This window comes from Drosophila eugracilis, unplaced genomic scaffold, assembly GCF_018153835.1.
Source record: "Drosophila eugracilis isolate 14026-0451.02 unplaced genomic scaffold, ASM1815383v1 contig_90, whole genome shotgun sequence".
Lineage (NCBI taxonomy): Eukaryota > Metazoa > Arthropoda > Insecta > Diptera > Drosophilidae > Drosophila > Drosophila eugracilis.
The window spans coordinates 4,178,434-4,190,999 of NW_024573812.1; the positions used below are offsets into that span (position 1 = coordinate 4,178,434).

The window sequence follows — 12,566 nt, forward strand, 5'->3', positions numbered from 1 at the left end:
CCAGGTTTTTGCCTGGCTCAGTGGCAATAAACGCCAAACAATTGGCCACTTAAGTGTTTCAGAATGGCAACAAAAAAAAAAGGCGCCCATGTTCAAGGCTTTTGTTTTTCGATCCGAAATTCATCCTGCTGCTCATCCTGCTCCTCCACAATTTATGTGCATTTTTATTAAACTGTTTAGCTGGAAGCTGCCTTTTAGGCATATATATGCTTACGAGTATATATATATGTTCCGACATTTTCGACATAGCCCAGCTGAAGGTCTCTGGCAAACCAAAAATATCTTTGTTTTTGCGCTTGATTAGGCTTTTCCGGTGGAAATTAAAAACAAACCTTGTTTATTCGGTATTACCTGATGGACCATTGGAATAACCTGTAAGAAGAAAGTAACTTAAAATAATATCTTGATAACTTACAAGTTATATTACTTAAGGGCTAAAAATCTTAATAAATCATTCCCATTACTTTCAGCTTGAATGCTACAAAGGAATGCAAAGGAAATGTCAATCAATGGAAAATCTATTTGTAATTCTAGGGCAAGATTTTCTAGGAACACTAAATTAAGCACAGCTAAGAAATCTGGAAAATGTAAATATAAATAAAATACATACGTCATATTGACTGCTTAAGTCTTAGTTACCCAGAATCCTTGCTCTCTGGAAAAATCAAAATGGAAAATGAAATGAAAGCTGAGCGAAGCGGCGAAGGACTTTGCTTTGATGCATGCCATAACGGGAAAGAAGCCGACCGGAGTGTGTAGCGGCACACTTTAGCCGTTAGGTGGAAGACAATCAGGAAGGACACACTCACGCACACACACACAAGTCAGGACGCTTACACACACACACACACACATACTGCGCTTTTGAATTGCAGTGAAGCGGAACGAGCGCAACGACCGGCAGAGAAAGTAAAAGCTGAAGCGGCAGAGGGAAAAAACAAACTAAGGGAAAAGGATTCGAGAGGTGAGAGAAAATTGAGGGGGGAGGGGTGGTAAAGTGAAAGGGACATGGAGAGAAAGTAGAGGATGCGACCGACTTAAGCGACTTACTTTGTCTATTTTATTGGACAAAAGCCGGCGTTGACGCGCAACAGTTTTATCTCTATCTTTATTTTTATTCCCATTTTCATTTTCATTTTCATTGTAGTTTACGGCGCAAGGCAGCGGACTGTGCCGTAAAAGCCCCCTTACCAGCCAGGACCTCCAGCTCCATCACTTATTAATTAGAGCGCCATGCGCGCTGGCATCGCATCTCAACATTCGCCGTATTACTCATTGCCCAGATATCATATACACTGGTTAAGGGGAAAACATATCACAAGTGTGAGTTATTAATGAAGATTTATTTATTATATTTCAGAATTATTTCCCTCTATTTCAAATTAAACTTTTATCTCAGTGTAGCTGAGCTTTAAAGAAGAGTTATGAAAAAAATATCCCCTGTGCGTGTGTGCGGAAGTGAAGGCAAAACTTAACATTAAAAATAAATAGCCTGATATGCATAAAGTTCATATTGCCCCACTAGATGTCCGGCGACTGCCCTCCACCTGAATCCTTCGGAATCCCCTGGAATCCTCCTTAAACCTACTCACTCCACCGCCAATGTGGCGGCATCCATTTGGAGGACGAGAGTCGGAATAATTATTTCATGCGCGGTGTTTGCATTGGGAATAGCCAAACTCCAGTGAACCAAATGGAAAAACTGTAAGATGGGGGGAGGGGAAATCGCATGGACTAGACCCTGTATTCCAATATGCAATATACTTCTGCTGGTGTGTGCGTGAAAGTTGAGTTCTGTGGTGTGGCCGCAGAATCTTTTTTGTCGGGGGGTTGTAAAAAAGTTGTAAACTTCAAGTTTTTATTATTTCTTTTTTTTTGCACTTGCCTCTTGAGACCAAGTAAGTTTTTCTATGAAGTTTCTTCTAATGGAACTTAAACGTAGGGTGCCAGTACCTCCTTCTCCAGTACGCCCCTGAAGCTCTGTTCCTCACTCAACCATCACGTTTGGTCTATAAAAGCAACTTTCACCGTGTGCTTGTATATGTATATGGCATATATTTATACATATATGCATACGTTTTTCCCTCTTTCTATTTGTGTATTTTGTTTGTGTTTATTAGTCGCCTGTGTGTCTAGAGATTGATGGCATATGCCAAAAGACTTTTCCGTGAGGAAATGCTTTAAATGAAAATCTACCTTTTAGATGCCAGGAGAAGTCTTTAAAAAGATTTCTTTTTCAGTTTAGAAAGTGTTATTTATTGTTTTGTGATGATCGGTTTAAAGGCTCAAAAACTAAGAATACCAAATGGTACCTTAAGGAAAAAAAGAAGTGAAAATGACATAACTTTCTGAAAGTCTTTTGTTTAAAACTTAAAGTTTAGTACGCTGAAATCATTGTTAACTGCCTTAAGCCACAAAAACAGATCTTTTAGCAAGTTTCCTGTATAACTTTTACAGCTTTCCTCTGGTAAAGTAAATATTTCCTTTACGTTTCCTAAACTTGTCCCATTTTCCAAAACGGCTCTTAAAAATTTGTGTTTTCAAGTACTTTTAGGTCATAAAAGCGATCACTTGTGGTTGTAAAAATCTCACACATCGCTAGTCAGTATCCTGTTTCTAGTTTTTATAGTGGCTCATTTAAAATTTGCTTTTATTTTTTCGTACATTTTATTGCGGTTCCTCTGGATTATGTAAATATATATATTTATTTCAGTGCTGGGTTTACTTGGGTGCTTTCTTTCTCGTTTTTTTTTTTTTTGTTTTATATTTTGCTCATTTCAGCTGTGCGCTTGACTTGGCCCGTAATTTATTTGATTATGGATGGAAATGGGAATGTAATGCCAGCTGGGGAATGTGGAGAGAAGGAAACTAAGTTTCGCCAGTCCGCACTCTGAATCATTGAAGCTAGAAAATGGCTTAAATTGTTGCCTGCACTTTGCATCTGGGCGACTGCCAAATGGCATACAGCTGTGAAAAAGCAACACTCTTTATCCAAAAAGGATACGTGAAAGGAAGGACAATGACTGGCTAACACACACATACACACACACACATACACACACACACATACACACACTACCAAAGAAAAACGTGGGGCAACAGTTTGTTTGTTTAAGTGCTCGAAACTGGCGCCACGTGCAGCTGCCAACAGCTCCGCGGGCTGTGTTTGCATTTTGAATGAGTCCCCGGGCCGAGGCAATGCAACAGGAGGAGAGACCTTACCGGGAAGGTACCGACCGACCCGGCAGACCCACCTGGGAGGCAGGTTAAATATTTAGCCCGGCCAAGAGACTCACTTAGCTGATAAATCCACGCCGTCATCCGGACAACAATGAAATTAGGCGTAAGCGGAATTCATCCGCCTATTACACTTCAAACTGTAGGTAAATTTTTAACCTATCTAATTGGATTAATTTGACAGTTAAGACTGCATAACATAAAGTTATAAAGCTTAAAACTGATTAAATAAATTAATAAAAAAATCAAAGCTCAAAAGAAACTTCTGCTTGTAACTAACAACATATTAAAAAGCTACCTAAAACCCATTTGGCTAACATTTTTCGCCCAGTGCAAATCCCTTTAACCAGCTTGCAGCTAATTCATGACAATATTCAGCGGCTTTTGTGGCTTTTATGAGCCTAGCCAACGGGCCAGGCCAAAACCATATGCATGTCATTTGCCGTCCGTCCTGCTGGCCCAAATGGCCATCAGCAGCTCATAAGACCGAGGGATTCCATGGCTGGGAGATGGAGGAGTGGCCAAGTGCCAAAGCAGTTAGTGGCAAGCAAAAAAACTGGCTAAGGGGAGGGGGCACATTCAGTATGGGTGCTCGGGCGGAAGCGGAAGTGACAGTGTATGAAACAGACAGATAGCGAAGGAATGCGAGAGGGTCCTGGGGAGAATGTTGGGAAGGGAAGGGGCACCAGGAGCTGGGAGACCAGGCAACCACAGGTATTAGGTGCACAAGAGCAGCATGAATAAGAAACGCACTTGCTAAAGCGTAACGATTTCATCGTTATCGTGTTAGGACTGTCAACGCACAGCCCTATATATATATACAAAAATATATATATATTTATATATAAATTTGCATTGAAATTGAGGCAAGAAGACAACGGCCAACGAAGTGTGGCAAACAGATTGGCATAGACCCGGCATAAATAACTTAGCTCAAGGAGTTTATTGTTTTGGGGTGGAAATTGTGGTCGTCTTTGAGTCTTTAATGCTGGCCAATTTGTAAGCCAAACCCATTTAATGGCCGACATTGACATACTGTTCGAGCAAGTTAAAAAGGAATTTCGAGGTCACAAGTTAAGGGCCAGTAGAATGTTTGGCTAAAAATGTTTTTAAATCAAAATAGTTTTCATTTTGGCTATCAAAGAGAATTGAAAACTTTATTTTAATAATATATTCTAGTCATGAGTTGGTGTCAGCAAAAGTTAAAGTTGACGAGGAAAAGTTTGTCTGCTCGTTTTAAATTTTTTAAAAATAAGTAAAACAGAATGATAATGTGGTTATGAATAAAGAACGTGTTTGGTTTAAAATTTCAGGCTAGGAAGTAAAATATATAGTTTACTTTAATTTGAGAAAAGAAAACTGAAAAAGAACCCTTTTTATGGCTATCTCAATGACTCATCTTTAGTGAAGTTCATCACTTTACCTCATCAATGGCTCATCTTTAGACGATTTAAACAGTCCCAATAGTAACCTTAACCTATAAATGAAATTCCAGTCACCATAAGTTAATATTGAACTAAATTTATCGAACAATTTGATTTCCAATTTCTAAATTAAAGAACCATAAAGTAACCCTCATTTAAAACTTTGAATGTTGAATTAAAAATATCTGTAAATTGAGGTCACTTAACCCACCCTCTTTCAAATTTAAATAGTTTAACACCGTGTTAAGAAGCCCATTCAAGAAGGCGATTTAAATGATATACCATAGAAAAAGAATCGGGGTCACCAGCAGTTAGAACCACAAACTTTCGCACCACCGCCCACTTCCTCAATCAACCCCCATTGAATGGCTCATTTTTAGAGCTTTCCTTTCATGCTTATCGAGATCCTAGACTGCTGATTTATAAGCTGACAATTTAGCCACTCAACGACATCCTCTTCTTTCGGTCCCCATTCAAGGACACTGTTCATGGCTTCATTATCCTGCAGAAGAAGAAAGAGAGAGAGAGAGAGAGATCAGCAAGGACATGGCAAACTATGCTAACCGATGAGATTTCACTGCGTTTTATTACGCCGCAAAATATACATCTCTCTCCGACCATTCGGGCCATTATTTATATTGTGTTAAGCACTTTAGTACATCCTAATGCCCGAGCGAAACTCCAAATGAACAACGACAAGGACCAAAGAGCGGAGGCCAAAAGGCACATGTTGCGGTTTGCCGGTGGCAGGAAGCGATGATTGGGGATGGATAGAGGAAACGCTAGCACCAAGGACACAACTCTCGTCGGCTTGCACTCTGAACCCTGAACAGTGCAACTAACAGACCGACTAGCGAGAGACATCAGACATCGGAACGTGTCTAAAAGCCGTGAAAAGTGCACGTAAGCCCGCAAATTGCCGCTAATAGAGTGCAAACAGTTTTGAGCAGGATGTTGCCTTCGAAAAAGGAAGCTGCGAATGGTTGGAAATTCACTTAAGCCCAGGCCAGCGGAAAATTGCATTCACCTTAAAATCCCTTTTCGCCAGGCGATTAGATGAGAAGGCCCTAAATTACAAATATCCTGACTGGAATTCCCGCTTGTGGAATTTCATATTAAAATGTCTCCCAAAGACATAGTTTTCCCTGTCAGCGGGAAAAACTATTTTGGCAAAACGCTTAAACCTCGCTTTTCAACCCGTTGAACGATTTTCTTAAACAATTTTACGCTTCGCACACAAGATGGATGGATTTTTCGGGGTCTAAATATCTTGAGAGAATTTTCATGGGAAACCACATGAGCGGCAACAAGTTTTGGCTTTATGAGCAACTTTTGCTTTCGACATACATAACTGAAAACTTCAGGCCTGTTGATGAGTTTAGATTTTAACCGAAGTTGGCTAGTTAGCCCGGTGGCAATCTTGAAACTTCCTGTCAGGTTTTCCTTGAGTGCTGCACACGCGGCGTATGCGTAACTAATTCAGGTGCTCTCGAGTGGTGAGTTTCCCCAAAAAGTTTACCCCTCTTGGCAAATATATATATATATATATGTAGGTATGGATAGAAGGAGAGTGAAAGGGAGAAAGCAGTCAGCTGCTGGTCCGGAACTTTATCTGTTTTCTTTTACTATCTGGGCTGAACAGGCAATGTTAATGTTAACGAAAAGCTTTCCCTGATAAAGAGAGAAAGCTATAAAAGAAAGCCTTCCAGGAAGATGTACAAACTCAATCAAAGCTTTCAAATAATTTTTATCAGGCGCTAAGCGAAGGACACAACAAATCAAGTTCTCTATAAAGTAAACTTAAAGCTTTTATATTTTCCAAGGAAATCAAGTTAGCTTTTCTCCAAACTTTTTTAGACCACTTTTAAATAATGGTTATAAACTCGGGGTTCATGAAGGAGAAACCAATGAAGTCGTTTTGGTCCAGATTCATCATGAAAAGCTTGTCCGTGGGTGTTAAATCCGTCTTCTCCTTGGTAAAGGCATCATCAAAGTTGCTGATGTCCTTGCGATGTTTCTGAAATTTATTGAAAGAATATAATGATATGATTTCTTTTAGTCAGGTTAGGATTTATCTTACAATCTTTGGCTTAATGGGTGGCTCCATTTCCCCAGCCTCTGCCTTATCCCAGTCAATATTCCGGAAGAAAGGATGCGTGGTAATCTCCTGCCTGGCATAACGTCCAGCGCCCAAACGATTGTTGGGTTTCTTGGTTAGAAACTAATTAAGACTCATATTATTATATAATATAACTTTCCAAAACCAATACTAACGCTGGTTATTATATCCATGGCCTCTACGCTAAAATGCTTAGGGAACACGGCCTTCTTGTCCTTGATGTTCCTAAAGATGGCATTATCATCATCTCCCTCGAAAGGAGCCTGTCCTGCCATGAATTCGAAAAGTAAAACACCAAAAGACCACCAGTCAGCTGCGATGGAGTAAGGATCATAGCTAACGATCTGGATTTGTTAATAAATTTATAAGATTATTCCCTAATAACTTATGATATAGCTTACTTCCGGAGCCATATAGTTGGGAGTGCCACAAAAAGTGCGTGTAGACTGACGTTCAGTCACACCTTCTTTGCTCAAACCAAAGTCCACCAACTTAACATGCCCCTCGCCATCCAGTAAGATATTATCCAGCTTCAAGTCCCTATAGATAATGTCACGTTCGTGAAGGAAGAACAAGGCAATGGCCACTTCCACGGCATAGAAACTAAAAAAATCAAATAAATAAAATATACCAAAGAAGGATCATTGAAACTTACATAGCCACCGATTCCTTGAACCTTCCATACTGCTGCATATGATACATGAGATCTCCACCCTTGCAGTATTCCATGACAAAGAACAATCGATCCATAGTTTGGAAACAGGAGTGCATGGAGACGAGGAATGGAGGACGACCAGATAGGGCTAGAATTCTCTTCTCATTCATAGGCAGCTCCATGTCATCCGTTTGGATAATAACATCCTTTCGCAGGACCTTCACGGCATACAGCTCATCAGTGCCACGACGTTCGGCCAGCAGTACCTTGCCAAAGGATCCTTTGCCTATGACTTTGACAAAGTTGAAATCAGCAGCTCGAATCATATCGCGTTTGCTCATATTATGAGGCATATCCTTGTTGTCCATGCGACGCTTATCATTGGGACGACGATCGTGCTGATGATTAAAGAATTTCGATAGAGTATCTTTAGGATTAAAGGCACCAATAAACCTACCTTAACCTCATCCCGTAGACGAGCTATATCATTAAAGGCATCCACACAGGGTATATTGTAGTGTTCACCCTCCACTTGGGAGAGAAACTTGTACCACCCATCTATGGGCTCCTTTTGCAACTCCTCAAGGCTGAATGAGAAGGAACCCATAAAGTCATTACGGGAAGTGCGATCCCAATCCCAGACCTCGATCAACAAGCGCTTGTCACGATCCTGCGGTTGCAATTCACTAGAATTTAGGAATTTAGTTTTGATTTACAATTTCTAAACCAAAATCTGTTAAAATTACAAAGTAATGGTTTCATTAAAGACTGGATTTAGATTCTTCTGAATGGTCTTGGTCTTCTTTTTGGTGCGTCCCGAACGGTCCGGATGCATTTGGACGGCAATGTAGGGATCACTGAAGCCATTGGTATCCATGGGAATAAGGTTAGCCGCCTCCTTAACTAGGGTATTATAAAAACTTTAACCTTTAACTATACAAACTTCTCTTTCATTTACTCACTATCCACTTTCAAGTTGTTACCCTTAAGCTCCACATAGAGCAGTAGCTTGCCACGCACCTCACTGATATCCGCACCACACATCGGTGGCACCGTCTCCTGGCACGAGTGGTGCACATTGAGGTTGCAATCTAAAGCAAGTAAATAGCTTGACAAGATTTAGGTTCTAGAGTTAATTTCACAACTCACTTTCGCACTTGACACCCTGATGGGCAACTCCGTGAAGCAACAGGCCACATTCATCGCAGAATGTGGGTGTGGTGTAGGTGGTGGAGATCCAGCCGTGCTTCACCTTGGCACAGTCAGCATCAAAGTCCGTATCCTTTCCAGGACACTTGAAAACCACAAATTTACAGCACTTTTGATGGATGTTAAAGCGGCATTCTGTGTTAGCAAATTATTAAAAGAACATAAAACATCATACAGAAGAGAACTCTAATACCTACCCTCGCACTGAAAACCTTGCTTGCCAAAGCCCCTAATCCCGGCACGAATTCGCGGATGCAACAATGCGAAACGGAAGAGCAGCGAAAAAATAAACGAAAAACAACGAAAAGTGTGTCAGCAGCGAAAGCACTAATTAAATTAACGATGGCAATGTTAGAATGCCAGAAAAAAGAAAATCGAAATCCGACGTCCTCACCAGATAAAGTCCTTGCAGTGGCCACAATAAGTCGGATTCTTAAAGAATCTCACTCCGAACTTATGGCCATTGACCATCTCCAAGCCCTTACGCTTCATGGCTCCCTTTCTCAAACGATTCTTCATATAGTTAACGATATTTGCCTCGCCAGTGATCTCTAGAAGATTTCCTGGACCCTTGCTAGCTCCTGCTGCTGCTCCAGCGGCAGGAGCAGCCTTGGCTCCTTGAGGAGCACTAGGTCCGGAGGATGGGAGCACTGTGGCTCCCGGTGTGGCAACAGCAGCCGCAGCCATCACGAGATAAAATCAAAGAAATTGGATAGTCAGTTAACTTGAAAAGCTGACTCAGACCGCACGCTTTCAAGCCCGTCCAAGAACTGACCCGGTCGGTCAGGTGGAGACCCCAAAAAAAGCCACCAGGCAGCCAACAAAGTGCGCACACAAAGTTGAAGGCGATAAAATCACAAAAGGAGGGTATGAGTACAAGACATCAGAGAAGAGACCACAATACGGGTTCCTGGTAGTATGATGGGTGGCATAGTACCCTGTAAAAAAGTTTTTACTATGCATAAAACACTGTGAATGACACTTTTTACTTTAAAACATTCCAAAAACTTCAAAAATTACCCAAAAGTCAAAGTCTTCTGTGTGTAAATGGAATAAGTAGAAAAAGTATGTACATTTTTGTTATATTAGAATAAATTTTTTAAGATAAATAAATACTTACAAATACTACTTTTACTATTCCGAGGACAAACTAGTTTTTACAAAATGAAGATGAAAAAGAAATTAGTAATGCACCCCAAAAGTAGGCAACAAAAATTCAAAACTCCATAAATAAAAACCAAATTTCCTAAACGTTTATTTCACGTGAAAAACTTCATGAAGCACTTAATCAAATTAAATGATTAAAGTCTTCCTATTAAAATTTTAAATATTCAATCATCAACCTTTTTTTATATTTTTTTACATTAAAAGCAAAAATTAACTGTCCTCATTTATGAGGCAATTTAACATAATTCCATTTAACTTAATTAGTGAGAGACATTTTTATTAAATTTGCAATATACAAAATTATGAAAATAATGGACTGCCATGCAAGATTTATTATAAAAAAACATGTTGCGTATTTAATAAATTCAAAGTTAAAAGTTTAAGCTTTTACAATATTTTGTTACAATGAAAAGATAAGTTAAATCCCTTCAGTGTTGAATTGTATAATTTTCAGAATAATAATGGCAAGCATATACCTTCCCCCTCTTTATGCATAATCAGTCAACAACCTTCCCCATTGATCTTGCGTAAATAAGTTAAGGAATTCCATTTCCCCTTTGAGGTAATCAGCACTTATCTTCCCTAGCTGATTCAGTTAGTAATGCCCTCTGCCATCACAAACACCCGGGGCAACCCACTCGACGGCAACCTGTCAATCGAAGGGAGGACCCCGAGAATTACCAACTGCAAACTGAAAACCGAGAGGCAAGAACTCTCGTCGGTGGGCCCTTACCAGCGATAAGTGTAAACAGTTTGGGGAAGGTCAAGAAGGTGCTTACCTGGCCAGAAGACAAACATAATCATCGTCATCATCATCATCATAGTCAGAGGCATCGCTCCGGACAACTGCAGTTGTGACGTCAATGCAATAAAGGCGGGTTAAAAGTGGGCGGAAGGGGGGTGGCTTGGTATTGGGAAAATTGCGATGTGCGGAAATGTTGGAGTATGTGTGTGTGTGTGGCTGTCTATTGTCGATTGAGTATTTATACTCTGTGGCAGTTTTGATTAATTTATGCCAATTGCCTGAGAATGAAGGTTTTCCGCCGCCCCCCATAAACGCCACCCCTGCAACCCAGCTGGCTTATAGTGCAGGTCTAAAAATAGAAATAGAAAACGCAGAATTGAGCACAAAGTGCACACAGGACACAGAAGGACACAACACCGACACATACACACACGTTCGTACAGGGCAGGACAAACAAAGTGAAAGGCGGTTAGCTGAAATCCAAACTGAAACAACTCAGAATGCTGAAAAGAAGCGAAATGAAATGGGTTGGAAAATGCATTTAAGCGGAAATGGAAAAGCTTTGTCATACAAAAATGTCATTAGAACAGGTCCAAGTCCAAAGTATATATCTGCAGTGGCACGCGTATCTGTATCTTAGTATCTCAGAAGTGCACTCAGTGAGTCGACAAATATGCACTCGGAGATTGCCCAGAAGAACTACACACACTGCACACCTGTCGGTTGATAAAAAGTAAAAGGGGGCGAAGGGGGATTTAAAACCAGTGGCGGTGCAAAGGGAGCATTGCAAATAGATTCCGTTGCCGTGGCAGCTTTGGGTTTCAATTTACGTCATCATTTCCATGGCGTCGCCAAACAATTTTACCCCTCCATTTTGTCCCTCTTGGCCATTTCACAAAAACAGGCCAAGCCACAGAAGAGCCAAAAAGAGAGAGAGAGAGAGAGCCAGCCGGCTCTCTTCGTATAACAACATTTTGTTTGGCTTTACTTCCAGTTATTTACTTTGTCTTTACTTCACTTTGATTTCGTTTGCCTTTTGCCTAGGCTGTTTGTTATTTTCTCTTTTTTTTTCTTTGCCATTTCAACATTTGGCAATTCCGCTTGGCTACTTGTTAGCCGACTCTGTTGTTTTTGACCTGCGCCCTTAACACCTATTGATCTGCAGTGCACCTGTCGTGAGGGACTAACTGTAGAGGTAATTGTATAGCAGGGCTTTGTGATCATTACTTAAGGAAAACTATGGCTTAGATTATAGATCAGGATAAATATTAAATGAATGTAAAAAAAGTTTACAAATTTTAAAACTCTTAAATACTTATTGATAATAGAAGTTTCTTTGTAGCTAAATGTTAATCCTCAGCTGAATCGACTTCTTAATTGGTTTTTCTGCCAATTATTTCAGGGAAATCCTTCAACAAAATGAGCTCTTTTTACCTTTCTTAGATCAGTGTTATAAAGATATACAGAGATATATACTTTACATAACTTTATTTACTTAGAAAATATTATTAAATTGCAAAAAATGCGATAAAGATTGCCATCTTAGCTTAGCACAGTTTTCCAAGCTCAACAATTTTACTTAATTCTTAACTTCAAATAAATGAAAAACCAAAAACAATTAAATAAAATGCAATTGCCATGCAAATTGGAACATTAAGAAGCATCCAGAGATAACATTTCAATAGCAATCAACATAAATTGTTCTGTAAAAACGCGCCAACAAACTGCTATTAGACAATTGTTGTCTCATTTAAATGCAGAAATATGCGTCTAAACTACAAATCGCACATATTGTGGTAGAAACCGCAGCAATTAGCCGAACAAGGGGCAAATGGCCGACCATAATTAACAGTGGCACATAAAGTTGAACGAAACACAATTGTGCGAGCTGACAAAACCGCAACAAAACGGCAAACTGGACAATATCCACTGGTTCCGAGAGGGTGTTGTGCCCTGCCACCAAACTTTGTGATTTGTTTATACGTCGGCTCTCAGCAATGTCATGACGTT

General features: G+C 40.1%; 1 protein-coding gene and 1 long non-coding RNA gene across 2 annotated transcripts; one reads left to right on the top strand and one right to left on the bottom strand.

Annotated features, from left to right (window-relative positions):
- Positions 1-206: 206 nt before the first annotated feature.
- LOC108112419 lies at positions 207-1,748 on the top strand. Its single transcript, XR_001772651.2, has 4 exons — positions 207-587; positions 644-964; positions 1,148-1,323; positions 1,400-1,748. It is a non-coding gene; the product is annotated as an uncharacterized LOC108112419 (long non-coding RNA).
- Positions 1,749-6,390: 4,642 nt separating this feature from the next.
- On the bottom strand, positions 6,391-9,397 carry LOC108113353 (protein kinase C, eye isozyme). Its single transcript, XM_017223916.2, has 11 exons — positions 9,039-9,397; positions 8,842-8,873; positions 8,585-8,779; positions 8,398-8,526; positions 8,182-8,338; positions 7,893-8,121; positions 7,436-7,833; positions 7,182-7,383; positions 6,936-7,124; positions 6,742-6,882; positions 6,391-6,678 (listed from the first exon to the last, which is right to left on the bottom strand). The coding sequence occupies exons 1-11, from the start codon at positions 9,329-9,331 to the stop codon at positions 6,526-6,528; spliced, it is 2,118 nt and encodes a 705-aa protein (XP_017079405.1). The 5' UTR covers positions 9,332-9,397; the 3' UTR covers positions 6,391-6,525.
- Positions 9,398-12,566: the final 3,169 nt, after the last annotated feature.

Excerpts from the sequence above, each read along its gene's own strand:
- LOC108113353 (XM_017223916.2), bottom strand. The coding sequence starts at position 9,331 with ATGGCTGCGGCTGCTGTTGCCACACCGGGAGCCACAGTGCTCCCATCC. Across the intron at positions 7,834-7,892 it reads GTCTACGGGATGAGGTTAAG|CACGATCGTCGTCCCAATGA; the intron begins GTAGGTTTATTG and ends TTTAATCATCAG. Across the intron at positions 7,384-7,435 it reads TTCAAGGAATCGGTGGCTAT|TTTCTATGCCGTGGAAGTGG; the intron begins GTAAGTTTCAAT and ends TGATTTTTTTAG.